The sequence below is a fragment of the Oratosquilla oratoria genome, chromosome 6 (genome assembly GCF_046742065.1).
Source record: "Oratosquilla oratoria isolate Oo_2021 chromosome 6, ASM4674206v1, whole genome shotgun sequence".
In the NCBI taxonomy this organism is placed as follows: domain Eukaryota; kingdom Metazoa; phylum Arthropoda; class Malacostraca; order Stomatopoda; family Squillidae; genus Oratosquilla; species Oratosquilla oratoria.
In genome coordinates, this window is record NC_134782.1 from 84,290,897 (window position 1) to 84,313,221 (window position 22,325).

Consider the following 22,325-nt stretch of genomic DNA (forward strand, 5'->3'; position numbering starts at 1 on the left):
CCACTCCCTTCCATTCATCACATTACCATCCATAAACAACCATTACCCACTCACTCCTATCTTCTTCCTTCACCCTTCCTTCCTAAAAAGACATCCCCCTCTTTCTCAACATTCCTTTCACCCCATCCATCCATCTCATCCTCAGTCACCACCTAATGTTCACTTCCTCCACCTCTGCCTTCCACACTTCTTTTGCTAGTCTTTCTTCACTCATTCTTTCCATGTGTCCAAACCATCCCAATACTCTTTCATCAACCTTATTTCCCAACTCCTTTTCCACCCTACTTTCCTCCTCACCTCCTCGTTTCTCACTCCATCCAACCTTGTAACCCCTACCATACTTCTGACACATCTCAAAGACACTGAACATCCTAGATCCACAAATTGAAAAATTACACTAAAATATATTTCAGTCATACCTTAATCAAGTGTGCTGAGTACATCTGGAGCATGTAAGCAGGGACTGGGTACTTGACATGTTCAATGGAAGGCAGAAGGCTGAGCAAGGTGGACACTATGCCAGCATGGACCACCACAGGCTCCACAGGAGCTGGCCCTAAGTTCAGCCCAGCCACAGGTCTTTTACTACTTGGTGATATATCTGTCACTTTAGACTGGAAGAAGAAACAAATCAGTTTCAAATTATTTCTATATAAATATATATCAATTAACACATGTTAATTTTGGTGCAACATACAGCAAAAAGCCAAAGAGGGCTGAGGTGACTTGGATAAATGGAAAGAATGAGTAAAAACTACAAAAAATGTGTGAACAGCACAGTGGGAGAGAATAAACTTCAGAGAAAAATAAAAGAATATAGTGGATGGACAGAGTAAAAGGGAGCACAGAATGCAAAAGGAAGTGTGTTGAACAAGGAATAATGCACATGATAGGAGCCAATGAAGAGGGATTGTAATGAGCTTAACAAATGACACTGGGCTGTTCTTCTTGTCTATTCCATAAAATTTATGACTGGAAGAGGGAAGGGGCTGTGGGTTGTGGTGAAGTAGTGAGAGTAAATCAGCTCCACCTGTCAGGATCTGCTGTCTCTCTCTGCACTGTCTTTCAGCTGAGCAATGTAGCAAAGGACAAGGAAATAGATAGACATTTGCTCCCAAGTATCTAAAGCTATCCACTTCCTCCAGTCTCTCTCCCTTAATACTCACATCCAATTTGCTGCCATCCTCTCCCCTTGTACATTTCATCACCTTTATCTTCCATTTCCTTCTTTCACACACCTTTCCAAACTCTGTCACTAATTTCCTTAATCCCTCCTCTGATCCTGCTACAAACTCAGTGTCATCAGCAAACAACTGGCTTATCTCCCATTTTTCTCCATTTTCTTTAACCATCTCCAATCCCCGGCCTATCACTCTTGCATTTACTACTCACACCACACCACTGAACCACCATGACAACATGACACATCCCTGGTGAAGCCCACCTTCACATCAAACCACTCTCTCTCCATTTCTAACACAGGCTCTACTACATACATACATACATATACCAAGGCTTTTTCCCCTTTACAATGGAGGTAGCCAAAAAGGAAAAGGCATAAAATCATTCCCACCCATTCCATCCCTGAATACACTCCACACCCCTCCACCCTCCCTCTCATCTTAGCACCTCCTGGATGACGGGTCATCCCTGCACCTTGTCCACTGCCCTAGGTCAGAAGCAGTGTCACAAGTCACAGCACATCCACAGCAAGGCCGCTTCATTAAATCAGCGAATCCCCCTCTCCATCCCCCCATGCATAAAGGAGAAGACGGGGAGAAATCCCTTTGGGCTGCGTCAAATTTTGCTCACACATACTACCTCACCCCCCATCCACCCGCCCATTCCGCCTCATGCATCACAACATCATCCATATACAACCATTCTCCATTCACCCGTCTTCTGCCCTCTCCCGTCCTTCCTCAACAGACATTCCCCTCTTCCCCAAAGCCCCCTTCATCCCATCCATCCACCTCATCCTAGGACGTCCCTTCATGTTCACTCCCTCCACATCTGCCTTCCATACCTCTTTTACTAGTCTTCCTTCACTCATTCTTTCCATGTGCCCAAACGATCCTAATATTCTTTCATCAACCCTATCTCCCAACCCCCTTTCCACCCCCATTCTCCTCCTCACCTCCTCATTTTTCACTCTATCTAGCCTAGTAACCCCCATCATACTTCTCAGACACCTCATCTCAAACACATTCAAACTCCTTCTCTCTTCCTCTCTTATGTTCCATGTTTCTGCCCCATACAGTGCTGTTGGCACAATCACTCCTTCATACAGTCTCCTCTTAGCATCCATTCCCAAAATGTCTATTCCTCATTACACTTTTTAATCCACCAAGGCATTTACTTGCTTCTCTCAATCTACATTCTACCTCCACCTTCACTCCACCTTTTCCTTCCACATTTGCACCCAAGTATCTAAAACTATCCACTTCCTCCAGTCGCTCTCCCTTAATGCTCACTTCCAGACTACTGCCACTTTCACCCCTTGTACATCTCATCACCTTACTTTTACCCACATATATCTTCACAATGTCGTCCGCAAACAACAGCTGGCTCACCTCCCACTTTTCTCCATTTTCATCAATCATCTTCAATCCCTGACCCACTACCCTTGCATTTACCTCTCGCACTACCCCATCCATGTATAAGTTGAACAGCCAGGGTGACATAATGCATCCTTGACGAAGTCCCACCTTTACCTTAAACCACTCATTCTCTCCATTTCTAATCCTGACACAAGCTCTACTACTCTCATAAAAACTCTTGACAGCTCCTAGAAGCTTTCCTCCTATCCCGTATATCCGCAAAACCTGCCACAGTGCCCTCCTGTCTATCCTGTCGTAAGCCTTTTCCAGATCCATAAAGGCCCAAAAAACATCATTCCCCTTTCTTATAGCTTTCTCACATATCTGTCTTACCACAAAGATCTGATCTACACAACCTCTACCCATCCTAAATCCACACTGTTCCTCACCAATTACTCCCTCTGTTCCTCTCCTAATCCTCTCATTGAAGATCCTCCCAGAAGCCTTCCCCACTACACTTAACAAGCTAATCCCTCTGAAACTACTACATTCACACTTGTCCCCTTTTCCCTTGTAAAGTGGAACTATACAGGCACTCCTCCAGTCCTCTGGCACTCTACCCTCTCTCTAGCAAACATTAAATAATCTCACCAACCAGTCCACCATCACTGTACCTCCTTTTTTTTAGACATTCTGCATGGCATCCATCCAGACCAGGTGCCTTACCTGCTTTCATCATCTTAACAACTGCCTTCACTTCATCCTTCCTTATTTCTCCTCCATTTTCCTCACTCATCACTCTCATTTTCTTCGCATTTCCCACTGCAGCTATCTTTCCCTCCCTATCCTCCTTCACATTTAACAACTCCCTAAAATATTCTGCCCATCTTCCCCTTACTGCCATCTCTTCCATTATCATCTCTCCATCTGCACCTTTTACCTTTTCTTCTCTACTTGATTCGCATCCTCTTCCTCTCTTAATTTCTTTCCAAAACATCTTTTTATTACTTTCAAATTTTTCTGTCCTACTCTTACCCCATTTCACATCTGCTCTCCTCTTTGCCTCCTTTTCCTTTTGCTTTACTCTCTCTTTTCTTTTCTTTGTACCTCTCATATGACTCCCTTGTCCTATTTTGTAACCAATCTGTGAAAGGTCGCTTCTTCTCTTCTACAACCTTCTTTGTTTCCTCATCTCACCATTCACTACCCTTTCTTCTATTTCCTCCTCTCCTTCTTGTTCCACACACCATCTTTGCACACTTTGTGACTCCCTCCTTGAACCATCCCCATTCCTCCTCCACACCTAGCTCTACTCTATCCTTCACTCCCTCCCACTCCTCCTTCAGCTTCTTCTTGTACTCCTCCTTTTCCTTTTCATTTAAAGAGTTCACTCTAAGCACCTCCCTACCTTTTGTCTCTTTCCTCTTCCTTCATCTATCCTCCACTCTCAACTTACCTTCCACCAAAAAATTATCTGATATTCCCCCGCCTTCTCCCCTTAGCACATGTACATACTTAACTCTTCCTATCATAATCTTATTTACCACTACATAGTCCATTAATGCTCTATCTACCACCCTTCCATCCACCACCCTCTCCCATGTGTACTTATGCTTGACTTTCTTCCGAAACACTGTATTTGCTATTATCAACTCTCTAGACACATTTCCACCATCAACTGTCCACTACGATTCTTTCCTGGAACTCCACATTTCCCAACCACTCCATCAATTGGATCCTTTCCTACCCTAGCATTAAGGTCTCCCAGTACTATTACATTGATATTTCTCCCTAAATCCTCTATGCACTCACTTAAATCTATCCAAAAAGCCTCCCTTTCTTCTACTCTCTTCTCACTGCAAGGCCCATATGCACTTATAAAAACCCACATCTCCTTTCCCAGTTTCACCTTCATCCACATTATCCTTGAGGAAACTTCCTTCCACTCCACTACCCCTTTACCTATCTCTTCACTTACTAGTATAGCCACCCCTTCCCTTCCTCGCCCTCACCTCACTCCTGATAACCTCCCACTTACACTCCCAAACTTACACTCGCCCTTCCATTTCAACTTAGTTTCACTCAAAGCCAACACATCCATCTTCCTTCTCACAAACATACTACCTATCTCTTCCCTTTTACTCTCATCTGTACCACATCCACACACATTAAAAGACCCAAACCTTAGGGTGTTGGTCGGAAAAATTCCAGACCCTCTTATGCCTTTGCTTTTTCATTTAGGAATGTCCCCTGTGGGGCTACAAGGAGAAGGCTGCCTAGCCCCAATCCCCGTCCCTTTCTTCTCGCCTCTTACGATCCAAGTGGAAATACTTGGTGGCAGTATTCTTTTCCCCCACCACAGGGAAGGTAGGCAAAAAAGGAAATGAATATTCAGAGAAATTGTACAGGTCAGTAACAAGGGGTTGGGGGACAGCATAAAGGGGGCTCTACTACATACATACATACATATACCAAGGCTTTTTCCCCCTTCCAAGGGAGGTAGCCAAAAAGGGAAAGGCATAAAAACACTCCCACCCATTTCATCCCTAAATACACTCCACACCCCTCCCACCCTTCCTCTCATCTGAGCACCTCCTGGATGACGGGTCATCCCTGCACCCTGCCCACCGCCCTGGGTCAGATGCAGTGTCGCAAGACACAGTACATCCACAGCAAGGCCGCTTCATTTAATCGGCGACCCCCCCTCTCCGTCCCCCTTTACATATAAGGCGAGGACGGGGAGAAATCCCTTCGGGCTGCGTCAAAATTTACTTACACATACTACCCCCCCCACCCCCCCGCCCATTCCTCCTCATGCAGTCACAACATCATCCATATACAACCATTCTCCACTCACCTCTGTCTTCCGTCCTCTCCCTTCCTTCCTCAACAGACATTCCCCTCTTCCCCAAAGCCCCCTTCACCCCATCCATCCACCTCATCCTAGGACGTCCCCTCATGTTCACTCCCTCCACATCTGCCTTCCATACCTCTTTTACTAGTCTTTCTTCACTCATTCTTTCCATGTGTCCAAACCATCCTAATATTCTTTCATCAACCCTATCTCCCAAATCCTTTTTCACCCCTGTTCTCCTCCTCACCTCCTCATTTCTCACTCTATCCAGCCTAGTAACCCCCATCATACTTCTCAGACACCTCATCTCAAACACATTCAAACTCCTTCTCTCTTCTTCTCTTATGTTCCACGTTTCTGCCCCATACAGTGCTGTTGGCACAATCACTCCTTCATACAGTCTCCTCTTCGCATCCATTCCCAAATGTCTATTCCTCATTACACTCTTTAATCCACCAAGGCATTTACTCGCTTCTCTCAATCTACATTCTACCTCCACCTTCACTCCACCTTTTCCTGCTACACTTGCACCCAAGTATCTAAAACTATCCACTTCCTCCAGTCGCTCTCCCTTAATGTTCACTTCCAGTCTACTGCCATTTTCACCCCTTGTACATCTCATCACCTTACTTTTACCCACATTTATCTTTAGTTTTCTTCTATCACATACTCTCCCAAACTCTGCCACCAGCTTCCTCAATCCCTCCTCTGACCCTGCCACAAGCGCAGTGTCGTCCGCAAACAACAGCTGGCTCACCTCCCACTTTTCTCCATTTTCTTTAACCATCTCCAATCCCTGACTCACTACCCTAGCATTCACCTCTCGCACCACCCCATCCATGTATAAGTTGAACAGCCAGGGCGACATAACGCATCTTTGACGAAGTCCCACCTTTACTTCAAACCACTCACTCTCTCCATTTCTAATCCTAACACATGCTCTACTACTCTCATAAAAACTCTTAACAGCTCCCAAAAGCTTTCCTCCTATCCCATAAATCTGCATAACCTCCCACAGTGCCTTTCTGTCTACCCTATCATAAGCCTTTTCCAGATCCATAAAAGCCCAAAAAACATCCTTCCCCTTTCCTATAGCTTTCTCACATATCTGTCTTACCACAAAGATCTGATCTACACAACCTCTACCTGTCCTAAATCCACACTGTTCCTCACCAATTACTCCTTCTGTTCCTCTCCTAATCCTCTCAATTAAGATCCTCCCATAAGCCTTCCCTACTACACTCAACAGGCTAATCCCTCTGAAATTACTACATTCACACTTGTCCCCTTTTCCCTTGTAAAGAGGAACTATACAGGCACTACTCCAGTCCTCCGGTACTCTACCCTCTCTCCAGCAAACATTAAATAACCTCACCAACCAGTCCACCATCACTGAACCTCCCTTTTTCAGACATTCTGCATGCCATCCATCCAGACCAGGTGCCTTACCTGCTTTCATCATCTTTACAACTGCCTTCACCTCATCCTTCCTTATTTCTCCTCCATTCTCCTCACTCATCACTCTCATTTTCTTCGCATTTCCCACTGCAGCTATCTTTCCTTCCCTATCCTCCTTCACATTCAGCAACTCCCTAAAATATTCTGCCCATCTTCCCCTCACTGCCATCTCTTCCATTATCATCTCTCCATCTGTACCTTTTACCTCTTCTTCCCTACTTGATTCGCCTCCTCTTCCTCTCTTAATTTCTTTCCAAAACATCTTTTTATTACTTTCAAAATTTTCTGTCATACTCCTACCCCATTTCACATCTGCTCTCCTCTTTGCCTCCTTTACCTTTTGCTTTACTTCTCTTTTCTTTTCTTTGTACGTCTCATATGACTCCCCTGTCCTCTTTTGTAACCAATCTGTGAATGCTCGCTTCTTCTCTTCTACAACCTTCTTTGTTTCCCGTCTGGGGTATTGGCTCCCCGTCCGGGGTATTGGCTCCCCGTCTGGGGTATTGGCTCCCCGTCTGGGGTATTGGCTGCTTGTTATTGTGGCAAAGTAGCATGCAGTCGATACTTTAGGGTCTATATGGGGCGCCCCTACGGACCAGAGCCACACATCATTTTGTCTATGATAGAAGAAATTCTGTTCATAGAGAAATGATGACACTTTTATACTACGACTGTCCCTCCGTTATGCTGTCCCCCAACCCCTTGTTGCTGTCCTGTACTATTTCTCTGAGTATTCTCTTTCTGTGATGGGGGAATTCCCTGTGGTGGGGGAAAAGAATACTGCCACCAAGTTTCCCACTTGGATCGTAAGAGGCGAGAAGAAAGGGACGGGGAGAGGGACTAGGCATCCTTCTCCCTGTAGCCCCAAGGGGCAGATTCCTAAAAAGCAAAGGAAAGGCATAAGGGGTGCTGGAGGGCCTCGGGCCAGCACCCTAAGGTTTGGGTCTTTTAATGTGCGTGGATGTGGTACAGATGAGAGTAAAAGGGAAGAGATAGGTAGTATGTTTGTGAGAAGAAAGTTGGATGTGTTGGCTTCGAGTGAAACTAAGTATAAAGGGAAGGGTGAGTGTAAGTTTGGGAGTGTAAGTGGGAGGTTATCAGGAGTGAAGAGAGGGCGAGGGAGGGAAGGAGTGGCTATTCTAGTAAGTGAGGAGTTAGGTAAAGGGGTAGTGGAGTGGAAGGAGGTTTCCTCAAGGATAATGTGGATGAAGGTGAAACTGGGAAAGGAGATGTGGGTCTTTGTAAGTGCATATGGGCCGGGCAGTGAGAAGAGCATGGAAGAAAGGGAGGCCTTTTGGATAGATTTAAATGAGTGCATAGAGGGTTTAGGAAGAAATGTCAATGTAATAGTACTGGGAGACCTTAATGCTAGGGTGGGAAATGGTCCAATCGATGGAGTGGTTGGGAAGTGTGGAGTTCCAGGAAAGAATCGTAGTGGAGAGTTGATGGTGGAAATGTGTCTAGAAAGAGAGTTGATGATAGCAAATACAGTGTTTCGGAAGAAAGTCAAGCATAAGTACACATGGGAGAGGGTGGTGGAGGGAAGGGTGGTAGATAGAGCGCTAATGGATTATGTAGTGGTAAATAGGAGGAGGCTCTACTACTCTCATAAAAACTCTTGATTGCTCTTATCAGCTTTCCTCCTATCCCATATATCTGCAACACCTCCCACAGTACCTTCCTGTCTACCCTGTCTTAAGCATTTTTCAAGTCCATAAAGGCTAAAAAAAATCCTTATCTTTTCCTAAAGTTTTCTCACATATCTGCATTCCTACAAAAATCTGATCCATGCAACCCCTACCCGTCCTAAACCCACACTATTTCTTACCAATTACTCCCTCTGTTCCTCTCCTAATCCTCTCAATCAAAACACTCCAATAATCCTTCTTAACTACACTCAACAAACTGATCCCTCTGAAACTACTACATTCACACTTGTCCCCTTTCCCTTGTAAAGTGGAACTACACAGGCACTCCTCCAGTCCTCTAGCACTCTATCCTTTTTTAGATAAACATTAAACATCCTCATCAACCAGTCCAACATCACTATACCACCCTTTTTTAGACACTCCGCATCACACCCATCTAACCTAGGTGCCTTACCTGCTCTCATCATTTTAATAACTGCATTCACCACATCTTTTCTTATTTCTCCTTCATTTCCCTCTTTCATCACTATCATATACACACATACATACATACATACATATACTAAGGGTTTTTTCCCCCCTTACATGGAAGGTAGCCAAAAAAAAAAAAAAAAAAGGCATAGAAATCATTCCCACCCATTCCAACCCCTACATACTCCACTCCCCTCTACCCCCTTCCCTCCCTCTTGTCTTGGCACCTCCCAGATGACAGGTCATCCATGCATCTTGTCCACTGCCCTGGGTCAGAGGTAGTGTCACAAGACACAGCACATCCACAGCAAGGCTGCTTCATTCAAAAAAGGAGATGATGGGGAGAAATCCTTTGGGCTGCATCAATTTATTTCTCATACATACTCCCTCACCATCCCCCACCCACTCCCCCTCATGCATCACAGCATCATCCATGCACAACCCTTCTCCATTCACCCCTATAATCTGTCCTCTCCCATCCTTCCTCAACAGACATTCACTTCTATCCCAATGCCCCTTTTACCCCATCCATCTATCTCATCCTAGGTCAACCCCTCATCTTCACTCCTTCCACACCTCTTTTACTAGTCTTTCTTCACTCTTTCTTTCCATGTGTCCAAACCATCCTAATACTCTTTCATCAACCCTATCTCCCAACTCCCTTTCCACCCCCATTCTCCTCCTCACCTCATTTCTTACTCTAGCCTAGTAACATCTATCAATCACCTCAAACACATTCAAACTCCTTCTTTTTTCCTCTCTTAAGCTCCATGTTTCTGCCCCATACAATGCTGTTGGCACAATCACTCCTTCATACAATCTCCTCTTAACATCCATTCCCAAATGTCTATTTCTCGTTACACTTTTTAATCCAAGGCATTTACTCACTTCTCTCAATCTACATTCTTCCTACAGCCCAACTCCTCCCTTTCCTGCCACATTTGCACCCAAGTATCTAAAACTATCCACTTTCTCCAGTCTCTTTCCCATAATACTCACTTCCAGTCTGCTGCCACTTTCTCCCCTTGTACATCTCATCACCTTACTTTTACCCACATTTATCTTCAACTTCCTTCTTTTGCACACCTTCCCAAACTCTGTCACTAACTTCCTCAATCCCTCCTCTGATCCTGCTACAAGCGCAGTGTTGTCAGCAAACAACAACTAGCTTATCTCCCACTTTTCTCCATTTTCTTTAACCATCTCCAATCCCTGACCCACTACCCTTGCATTCACATCTCACACACCCCCATCCATGTATAAATTGAACAGCCAGGGTGACATAACACATCCCTGATGAAGTCCCACCTTTACCTCAAACCACTCACTTTCCATTTCTCATCTTAACACAAGTTCTGCTACTCTCGTAAAAACTCGACTGCTCTTAACAGCTTTCTTACTATCCCATATATCTGCAATACCTCCTACAGTGCCTTCCTGTCTACCCTGTCATAAGCCTTTTCCAGATCCATAAAAGCCCAAAAAAATCCTTACCCTTTCCTATAGCTTTCTCACATAACTGTCTTACCACAAAGATCTGATCTACACAGCCTCTACCTGTCCTAAACCCACACTCTTCCTCACCAATTACTCCCTCTGTTCCTCTCATAATCCTCTCAATCAAGACCCTCCCATATGTCTTCCCAACTATACTTAACAAGCTCATCTCTCTGAAACTACTACACTCACACTTGTCCCCTTTTCCCTTGTAAAGTGGAACTATACAGGCACTCCTTCAGTTCTCCAGGAGTCTACCCTCTCTTAAACAAACATTAAATAACCTCAACAGCAGTCCACCATCATTGTACCTCCTTTTTTCAGACATTCTGCATGGCATCCATCCAACCCAGGTGCCTTACCTGCTCTCATCATCTTAACAGCTGCCTTCACTTCATCTTTCTCTATTTCTCCTCCATTTTCCTCACTCATCATAGTCATTAGCTTAGCATTTCCCACTACAACTACCTTTCCCTCCCTATTCTCCTTGACATTTACCAACTCCCTAAAATATTCTGCCCACCTTCCTCTCGCTGCCTTCTCTTCCATTATCATCTCTCCATCTGCACCTTTTACCTTTTCTTCTCCACTTGATTCGCCTCCTCTTCCTCTCTTAATTTCTAAAACATTTCTTTATTACTTTCAAAATTTTCTGTCATACTCTTACCCCATTTCACATCCTTAACTCTTCCTACTATACTCCTGGTTACAACTATATGGTCCATTAATGCTCTATCTGCCACCCTTCCATCCACCATCCTCTCCCATATGTACTTATGCTTGACTTTCTTCCTAAATACTGTATTTGCTATCATCAACTATCTTTCGAGACACATCTCCACCATCAACTCTCCACTACTATTTTTTCCTGGAACTCCATACTTCCCAATCACTCTGTCTATTGATTCATTTCCTACCCTACCATTAAGGTCTCCCAATACCACTACATTGACATTTCTCACTATTCACTCTATGCACTCATTTAAATCCATCCAAAAAGCCTCCCTTTCTTCTACTCTCTTCTCACTACCAGGCCCATATGCACTTACAAACACCCACGTCTCCCTTCCCAGCTTCACCTTCATCCACATAAGCCTTGAAGAAACCTCCTTCCACTACACTACACACTTACCTATCTATTCACTTACTATTATAGCCACCCCTTCTCTCCCTTGTCCTCTCTTCACTCCTGAGAACCCCACAGCTACACTCCCAAACTCACACTTGCCCCTCTCTTTCAATGCCATCACATCCATCTTTCTTCTCACAAACATACTGCCTATCTCTTCCCTTTTACTCTCACCTGTACCACATCCACGCACATTAAAAGACCCAAACCTTAGGGCACTGGCTGGAAAACTTCTAGACCCTCTTATGCCTTTACATTTTTGAGGAATGTCCCCTTTGGGGCTACAGGTAGCAGGATTCCTAGTCCTATCCCCATCCCATTTTTTGGTGGCAGCATTCTTTTCTCCCACCACAGGCAAAACAAAGAAATGAATATTCAGAGAAATGGTACGGGACAACAACAAGGGGTGGGGGGACAGCATAACAGAGGGAAAGTTGCAATATAACAAAAGTGTCATTTCTCTATGAACAGAGACTTCCTCTATCACAAAATGATGTATGGCTCTGGTCTGTGGGGGCACCCCATACAGACTCTAAAGTATCAACTGCATGCTACTTTGCCACAATAACATGCAGCCAATTCCCCAAATGAGGACACACACACACACACACACACACACACACACACACACACAAACCAGGGAGAAGGAAGAAAATTAAAAGTGGCCTATACCAACATTGACGGACTAATTTCGGGACTGAACGAACTCAATGATTATCTGTTAGAAGCAAAACCAGACATAATGGGAATTGTAGAGACTAAACTAAGAGGTGAAATACCATCCACTGTTATCGGACAAGGTTTATACAACTACTGGATAAAAAACAGAGACAAGAAACAGGGAGGGGGAATCATGTTCTTGGCCAAGAAAGACCTAAAGGTGACAAAAATTGCAGAGGGCAAAGGTAATGCTGAATTGATCATGATAAAAGTCGAAGGCAAGAATATGAAAAGTAGAAAGTTTGTGGTGACTTATGTGCCTCCAAAAACAAGCGCTTGGAAAGAAATCGAACATACAAAAATGCTAGATGATACAAGAAAATCACTAAATGAGATACTAATGGGTAAGGGTAATCTGGTAGTTATGGGGGACTTCAATTGCAAAGAAATTTGTTGGGACAGCATGACAGTGCAAGGAGGAGATGACTCGTGGGGCAATGTACTGCTAGATATGACCATGGAGTACACAATGACCCAATGGGTCCGTGAAAACACAAGGTACAGAAATAATGAAGAGCCATCGAAACTAGATCTAATATTTACAACAGAGCCTGAAATAGTGCATAAAGTCCAGTATGAGACACCAATTGGAAAGAGTGACCATGTACTCATCGAAACTATACTAAAGGAAGAAATAGACATAGAGAGGAACGTAAAGCATAGGAAAGGAAGACTGAGGTACAACAAAACAGACTTTACAAAACTAAAGACATTCTTCCGGAATGCAAACTGGGAAATATTTTACAGGGAAGAAACAACAGTGGAAGAGAAATGGAGTATATTGATGGAAAACTACAATGAAGGGGTAAACAGGCATGTACCAAGACAAAAGCGAGAGAGAGAGTACATTAAATGTTGGTTCAACAAAAGATGCAGTGAGGCAAAAGACAGAAGGGACAAAGCTTGGAAAAAGTGGAGAAAAGACAAAAAACAAAGCAAATGGCAAATTTATGTTAACTATAGAAATGAGTATGTTAATGTGAGAAGAGAGGAGAAAAGGAACCATGAGAAGGATATTATAGACAAATGCAAAGAGCAACCCAAACTATTCTATCGGTATGTGAATGGTAAACTTAAAAACAAACAGGAATTGGTGAAACTATGCCAAGGAAACATAGAATACACAGAAGATTTAGAGATGGCCGAAGTCATGAACAATCACTTTAAATCTGTTTTCACCAGAGAGAAAATACCAAATTGTGACATAGATAAAAACAAGAAATCTCCCCTCATGAATGAGTTTACAGCATCACTAAAGGAAATATCAGAACATTTATCAAGGCTGGATGTCAGAAAATCACATGGCCCGGACGGTATTGCAAATTGGATTCTAAAGGAGTGCAAAGAAGAACTAACAGACAAAATACACATCTTAATAAACAGCTCACTCAAAGAAGGAAAGATACCCGAGGACTGGAAAAACGCTAACATTGTACCAATACACAAAGGAGGAAACAAAGAAGAACCCACCAACTATAGGCCAGTATCACTAACAAGCACCATAGCCAAAATTTGTGAGAAAATAATCAAGAATAGATGGGTAAAACATCTGGAAGACAATGACATATTAAACCCAAGACAATTCGGATTCAGACAAGGAAGATCATGCTCCACAAACTTAATATGCTTTTACTCAAGACTAATAGACATAGTGCAAGAAAGAAATGGATGGGCTGATTGTGCATTCCTAGACTTGCAAAAAGCCTTTGACAAAGTACCACACAGCAAACTACTAAAAAAACTGGAACACATAGGAGAAATACAGGGAAACCTACTAAAATGGATAGAGGACTTTCTGACTGGTAGAAAGATGAGAGTAGTGCTCAGAGAAAAATATTCAGATTGGAAAGAGGTGATCAGTGGAGTACCGCAAGGATCTGTGCTGGCACCAATAATGTTTGCTATCTATATGAATGACATGGATGAGGACGTGAACTGCTACATGAGCTTCTTTGCCGATGACGCCAAACTGCTAAGGAAAATAGAAACCGATGAGGACTGTGAAGCACTGCAAGAAGACCTAAATAGGGTATGGAACTGGAGTCAGAAATGGGAAGTGGACTTTAATACTAAGAAGTGTAGCATAATGGAGTTTGGAAAAAGCAAAAACAGAATATCAGGAAAATATACAATTGGAACCAAAGAAGTAAAGAAAGTAGGATCCGAAAAAGATTTGGGAGTAATTATCACGAACGACTTGTCCTATGATATACAGATTAACAAAATTGTCGGGGAGACTTACAACTTGCTAAGATCAATAAAAGTGGCGTTTACATACTTGGACGAAGACATGATGAAAAAAATATTGGTTACATTGATAAGGCCTAGATTAGAGTATGCAGCGACATTGTGGTCCCCCAGTACCAAAAAGAATATAAAGAAAATAGAAAGAATCCAAAGAGCAGCTACAAAAATGGCACCTGCACTTGCAAACCTATCATACGAGGAGAGATTGGCTAAACTGGAGTTACCGACACTGGAGCAAAGAAGAGAGAGGTGTGACCTATTGACCATCTACAGAATCATGAAAGGCACAGAGGTACTCGATAGAGAGAACTTACTTAACTGGGACAAAAGAAACACAAGAGGACATGGAAAGAAAATAAAAAAACATAGCTATAGAAGAGAACTGAAGAAAAACAGTTTTCCTCATAGAGTTTTGGACACTTGGAACAAACTGGACAATGGAATAGTATGCGCAAAAACCATTCATGAGTTTAAAAACAAACTAGACACTGCAAGATACAAAGGCGGGACATCACGAGCATAGGTCCCCTTCCCGCAAAATACAACTAGGTAAATACACACACACACACACACACCACACACACCACACACACACACACACACAAGGGAAATGGGGACAAGTGTGAGTGTAGTAGTTTCACAGGAATCAGCTTGTTAAGTGTAGATGGGAAGGCTTATGAGAGAGTCTTGATAGAGAGGATTAGGATAGGAACAGAGGGAGTAATTGGTGAGGAAGAGTTAGGGTTTAGGACAGGTAGGGGTTGTGTAGATCAGATTTTTGTGGTAAGACAGATATGTGAGAAAGCTATAGGAAAAGGTAAGGATGTTTTTTGGGCTTTTATGGATCTGGAAAAGGCTTATAGGGTGGATAGGGGAGGGCGCTGTGGGAGGTTTGGCAGATGTGTGCCATGGGTAAGAGGGCTGTTGGGAGAAGTCAAGAGTTTTTACAAGAGTGGTGGAGCTTGTGTTGGGGTTGGGAATGGAGAGAGTAAATGGTTTGAGTTAAAGGTGGGACTTCGTCAGGGATGTGTTATGTCGCCCAGGCTGTTCAATTTGTATGGATGGGGTGGTGCGAGAGGTGAATGCAAGGGTAGTGGGTCAGGGATTGGAGATGGTTAAAGAAAATGGAGAAAAGTGGGGGATAAGCCAGTTGTTCTTTGCTGACGACACTGTGCTTGTAGCAGGATCAGATGAGGGATTGGGGAAATAAGTGACAGAGTTTGGGAAGGTGTGCAAAAAAAGGAAGTTAAAGATAAATGTGAGTAAAAGTAAAATTATGAGATGTACAAGGGGAGAGAGTGGCAGCAGACTGGAAGTATTATGGGAGAGAGACTGGAGGAAGTGGATACTTTTAGATACTTGGGTGCAAATGTGGCAGGAAAGGGAGGAGTTGAGTTGGAGGTAGAATGTAGATTGAGAGAAGTGAGTAAATGCCTTGGGGGATTAAAAAGTGTAATGAGAAATAGACATTTGGGAATGGATGCTAAGAGGAGATTGTATGAAGGAGTGATTGTGCTGATAGCACTGTACAGGGCAGAAACATGGAGCATAAGAGAGGAAGAGAGGAGTTTGAATGTGTTTGAGATGAAATGCCCGAGAAGTATGATAGGGGTTACTAGGCTAGATAGAGTGAGAAATGAGGGGGTGAGGAGGAGAACAGGGGTGGAAAAAGAATTGGGAGATAGGGTTGATGAAAGAGTATTAGGATGGTTTGGACACATGGAAAGAATGAGTGACAAAAGATTAGTAAAAGAGGTGTGGAAGGCAGAGGTGGAAGGAGTGAACATGAGGGGGCGTCCTAGGATGAGATGGATGGATGGGGTAAAAGGGGCATTGGAAAAGAGGTGAATGTCTGTTGAGGAAGGACGGGAGAGGACAGAAGACAGGAGTGAATGGAGAAGGGTTGTGTATGGATAATGCTGTGATGCATGAGGGGGAGTGGGTGGGGGATGGGAGGTGAGTGGGTATGTATGAGAAATAAATTGATGCATCTCAAAGGGATTTCTCCCCATCTTTTTTTCTACATGAGGGGACGGAGAGAGGGGGGTCGCCGAATTAATGAAGCAGCCTTGCTGTGGATGTGCTGTGTCTTACAACATTTCTTCTGACCCAGGACATTGGACAAGATGCAGGGATGAGCAGTCATCCAGGAGGTGCCAAGATAAGAGGGAGGGTAGAGGGTGGAGGGGAGTGAAGTGTATTAGGGATGGAATGGGTGGGGATGGTTTTTATGCCTTTTTCTTTTTGGCTACCTCACTTGTAAGGGGGAAAAGCCTTTGGTATATGTATGTATGTGTATATATATATATATATATATATATATATATAATATATATATATATATATATTATATATAAAATGGGTGGGAGTGGAATCATGCCTTTTGACTTTGGCTACCTCCTTTGTAAGAGGGAAAAAGCCCTTGGTATATGTATGTGTGTATATACAAAAAACAAAGGCATTAAATTCACTCCCACCCATTCTATCCCAACATTTTCCACTCCCATTCACCCCATTCCCTCCCTCTTGTCTTGGCTCCTCCTGGATGACAGGTCATCCCTGCATCTTGCCCACTGTCCTGGGTCAGAAGCAGTGTCACAAGACAGCACATCCACAGCAAGACAGCTTCATATGCACCTCCATACATATGTATATGTATAAATAATAACATCATTAAGGACTTCTAAGGGGATGCAAATATTTTGTTGTGTGCCAACCATAATTCTAACTTATTGAAGGTTTTGGCAGTTATGTTGTAGTTGAAGTATTGGTCTACTATTGGACTTGCAAGAAAACAAGATCAATATACTAACTTCTGATGATGACTTCCCAATGACTGGGGGTGTAAAAGCAGGAGGAGAAGGCTTGTCAAACGAGTCCAGTGCCATGTGATAAAGCAGCTGCAGAATCTGAACTACCCGCACCAATGACAAAGGAATCTCTGTTGGGGGTCTGAAAAGAAAATTATAATCAATATCAAGTTTTTAAAACAAAGGTCCTCTACTATATTACAAGAAAAACATTTGCTTTTTTGCGAGTACACTTTATAATGTATTTTGTGTTTATTATAATATACCATAGATAGTATGGAAATCCTTACACATATTCCAATATTGGAGTTGTGAAAATAGTGTGGAATGTGTTTAGGTCAATATTGGAAGAAGCATCACCCACTGCTACCACTGCATTTTCATCAAGGGAAGAGTCACAGCCAAGCAGTGGCTGAAGAACCTCATAAGTTGAAAAGTCCTTCACTGAAGTGCCAGTGCTAAAACAGCCAAGGAGCCGCAATGTATCACAGAAGCTCGTGTAACAAATCTGTGGAGAGATGCAAGTACTAAGACAACAGCAACATTTAACAAATGGCTGCTTGGTTCTATAGTAAAACCAAGGTGCAGTATATGGAACAGTTTTCTTTCATTTTTTTTTTCAGTAGGTAATTACTTTGAGTTTAGTAATAACCTAATAATCTAGGAGTATAATAGCAAGAGTTAAGGATGTACATGTTCTAAGGGGAGAGAGTGGAGGAATATCAGATAATATTTTGGTGGAAGGTAAGTTGAGAGTGGAGGATAGATGGAGAAAGAGGAAAAGGACAAAAGGTAAGGAGGTGCTTAGGGTGAAGGAAAAGGAGGAGCACAAGAAGCTGAGAGAGGAGTGGGATGGAGTGAAGGATAGAGTAGAGCTAGGTGTGGAGGAGGAATCAGGATGGTTCAAAGAGGGAGTCACAAAGTGTGCAAAGATGGTGTGTGGAACAAGAAGGATGGGAGGAAATAGAAGGAAGGGTAGTGAGTGGTGGGATGAGGAAACAAAGATGGTTGTAGAAGAGAAGAAGCAAGATTTCACTGATTGGTTACAAAATAGGATGAGGGAGTCATATGAGAGGTACAAAGAAAAGAGAAGAGAAGTAAAGCACAAGGTAAAGGAGACAAAGAGAAGAGCAGATGTGAAATGGGGTAAGAGTATGACAGAAAATTTTAAAAGTAATAAAAAGATGTTTTGGAAAGAAATTAAGAGAGAAAGAGGAGGCAAATCAAGTAGAGAAGAAATGGTAAAAGGTGCAGAGGGAGAGATGATAATGGAAGAGAGGGTAGTAAGGGGAAGATGGACAGAGTATTTTAGGGAGCTGCTAATTGTGAAGGAGGATAGGGAGGGAAAGATAGCTGCAGTGGGAAGTGCCAAGAAAATAACTGATGTAGTGAAGGCAGTTGTTAAGATGATGAGAGCAGGTAAGGCACTTGGTCTGGATGGATGCCATGCAGAATGTCTAAAAAAAGGAGGTACAGTGATGGTGGACTGGCTGGTGAGGTTATTTAATGTTAGTTGGAAAGAGGGTAGAGTGCCGGAGGACTGAAGGAGTGCCTGTATAGTTCCACTTTACAAGGGAAAAGGGGACAAGTGTGAGTGTAGTAGTTTCAGAGGGATTAGCTTGTTAAGTGTAGTTGGGAAGGCTTATGGGAGAATCTTGGTTGAGAGGATTAGGAGAGGAACATGGGGAGTAATTGGTGAGGAACAATGTGGATTTAGGACAGGTAGAGGTTGCATAAATCAGATTTTTGTGGTGAGACAGACATGTGAGAAAGTTATAGGAAAGGGTAAGGATGTTTTTTGGGCTTTTATGGATCTGGAAAATGCTTATGACAGGGTAGACAGGAGGCCACTGTAGGAGGTTTTGCAGATATACGGGATTGTATGAAGGAGTGATTGTGCCAACAGCACTGTATGGGGCAGAAACATGGAACATAAGAGAGGAAGAGAGAAGGAGTTTGAATATGTTTGAGATGAGGTGTCTGAGAAGTATGATGGGGGTTACTAGGCTGGATAGAGTGAGAAATGAGGAGGTGAGGAGGAGAACGAGGGTGATAGGGGAGTTGGGAGATAGGGTGGATGAAAGAGTATTGGGATGGTTTGGACACATGGAAAGAATGAGTGAAGAAAGACTAGTAAAAGAGGTATGGAAAGCAGATGTGGAGGGAGTGAACATGAGGGGGTGACCTAGGATGAGATGGATGGATGGGATGAAAGAAAGTAACTGTTTGATGAATAATAGCCAGCATGGTTTCAGACGGAAACGTTCTTGCGTGACTAACTTACTCGAGTTCTACAACAGTTATCTTGAATTATGACAAAAGAAACAATATAGATTTGATATATCTAGACTTTGCAAACGCTTTTGATACCATCCTCCACGAAAGACTTACTAAATTAGCTTCACACGGAATAAGTGGTAGCCTATTAACCACTTCCATACGGTGACGCCTACGTAGGCGGCATGAGGAGCAAGTGGGTACTCGATGATGCCGACGTCGGCATCTTGATTATATTTATTGTAGTCGTACCTATGTAACCTCCATTCTCTCTAAACTGGCTTCATCAATTTTCTATGGTTATCAAAATACACGGGTGAAAGAGAACGAACGATTGAGCACTGACTTTATTTTTTATAATGCGATTATTATGACGCAACATCGCACGTCGGGCAGCTGATGCTGCCAGACGTGCAATGTGCCCCAGAGTGAAGAGGTTAAGTTGGACTAGTAATTGGTTGAATGATTGTAAACAGTTGTTTTAAATGGAAAAACTTCTTGATGGAAAAATGTTACAAGTGGAGTTCCTCAGGGTTCCGTTCTTGAGTCACTTCTATTCATAGTATATATGATATAGAGCATGGACTAAAATCTACTGTTTCCAAATTTGCTGATACAAAACTGTGTGGAATAGCAAATGATCACTTAAACAAATTAGATATTCAAGAAGATTTAGATAGATTACAGCAATTGTCTGAAAAGTGGCTAATGAAATTTAACACAAGTAAATGCAAGGTAATGCACATAGGTAAAAATAACAGTAAGTACGATTATAAGTTATTTGGAAATTCATTAACAAAAGTGAATAGTGAAAAAGATCTTTTGACTTCAAAAGTACATCACTCATTAACAAGCTATATAAATCGTTAGTTCGTCCACATTTGGAATATGCTGTTTCCGTATGGTCACCAAATCTCATTAAAGACATCGACAGACTGGAAAGAGTACAACAGCAAGCCACAAAACTGATTCCAAATATCAAAAATAAATCGTACGAAAATCGACTAAAACATATGAATCTGTTTTGCCTAAAAAAGCGTGGACTCGGAGGTGACTTGATACAGGTCTTTAAAATTCTAAAGGGAATTGACAACATCAAAAGTGACAAAATTTTCACACTGAATGAAAATCAGACAAGAAACAATGGTCTCAAACTGTCCGGAAATAGATTCAATTTGGAAGTGGGTAGAGACAACTTCGCCAACCATGTAGTTAATGAATGGAATAAACTTCCTGCAGAGGCAGTGCAATGTAGTTCAGTTCTAAGCTTTAACCCTTTCCATACGGTGACGCCTACGTAGGCGTCATGAGGAGCAAGTGGGTACGCGAGGATGCCGATGTCGGGGTCTTGATTATATCTATTGTAGTTATACCTGCGTGACCCCCATACTCTGTAAACTGGCTTCATCGTATTTTCTATGGTTATCAAAATTCACGGGTGAAAGAGAGAACGATCGATACAGCCGTGATTTTATTTTTTATAATGCGAGTATTATGACGCAACATCGTATGTCTAGCAACTAATGCTCCCCACAAGATTTTGGCCCGGAGTGAAGTGGTTAAGAATCATTTAGATAAACACCTAAGCAAGATGCTGTAATGATTATAATTTATTTTATATTATTTGTTTTTGTTTTGTTATCATTTGTGTGTTTGATTCTCATTTATTACTGGGGTATTGGCTGCTTGTTATTGTGGCAAAGTAGCATGCAGTCGATACTTTAGGGTCTATATGGGGCGCCCCTACGGACCAGAGCCACACATCATTTTGTCTATGATAGAGGAAAACTCTGTTCATAGAGAAATGATGACACTTTTATACTACGACTGTCCCTCTGTTATGCTGTCCCCCAACCTCTCGTTGCTGTCCTGTACCATTTCTCTGAGTATTCCTTTTCTGTGATGGGGGAATTCCCTATGGTGGGGGAAAAGAATACTGCCACCAAGTATTCCCATTTGGATCATAAGAGGCGAGAAGAAAGGGACAGGGATTGGGACTAGGCATCTTTCTCCTTGTAGCCCCACAGGGGACATTCCTAAACAAAAAAGAGAAGGCATAAGAGGGTCTAGAAGTTCTCGGACCAGCACCCTAAGGTTTGGGTCTTTTAATGTACATGGATGTGGTACAGATGAGAGTAAAAGGGAAGAGATAGGTAGTATGTTTGTGAGAAGGAAGATGGATGTGTTGGCTTTGAGTGAAACTAAGTTGAAAGGGAAGGGTGAGTGTAAGTTTGGGAGTGTAAGTGGGAGGTTATCAGGAGTGAAGAGAGGGCGAGGGAGGGAAGGGGTGGCTATTCTAGGTAGTGAAGAGAGTAGGTAAACGTGTAGTGGAGTGGAAGGAGGTTCCTCAAGGATAATGTGGATGAAGGTGAAAGTGGGAAAGGAGATGTGGGTCTTTGTAAGTGCATATGGGCCTGGCAGTGAGAAGAGTGTAGAAGAAAGGGAGGCCTTTTGGATAGATTTAAATGAGTGCATAGAGGATTTAGGAAGAAATGTCAATGTAATAGTACTGGGAGACCTTAATGCTAGGGTAGGAAATGGTCCAATTGATGGAGTGGTTGGGAAATGTGGAGTTCCTGGAAAGAATCATGGTGGACAGTTGATGGTGGAAATGTGTCTAGAAAGAGAGTTGATGATAGCAAATACAGTGTTTCGGAAGAAAGTCAAGCATAA

General features: G+C 42.8%; 1 protein-coding gene across 5 annotated transcripts in view; it reads right to left on the bottom strand.

Annotated features, from left to right (window-relative positions):
* Positions 1-22,325, bottom strand: part of bchs (WD repeat and FYVE domain containing 3 bchs) — a 404,566-nt gene that overhangs the window by 304,540 nt on the left and 77,701 nt on the right. For all 5 annotated transcript variants that reach the window (XM_076187465.1, XM_076187467.1, XM_076187468.1 and 2 more), the window contains exons 15-17: positions 17,666-17,883; positions 17,379-17,517; positions 420-614 (exon numbers count right to left, since the gene is read on the bottom strand). In XM_076187465.1, coding sequence (XP_076043580.1) covers positions 420-614; positions 17,379-17,517; positions 17,666-17,883 — 552 coding nt within the window. The remainder of the gene's footprint in view (positions 1-419; positions 615-17,378; positions 17,518-17,665; positions 17,884-22,325) is intronic.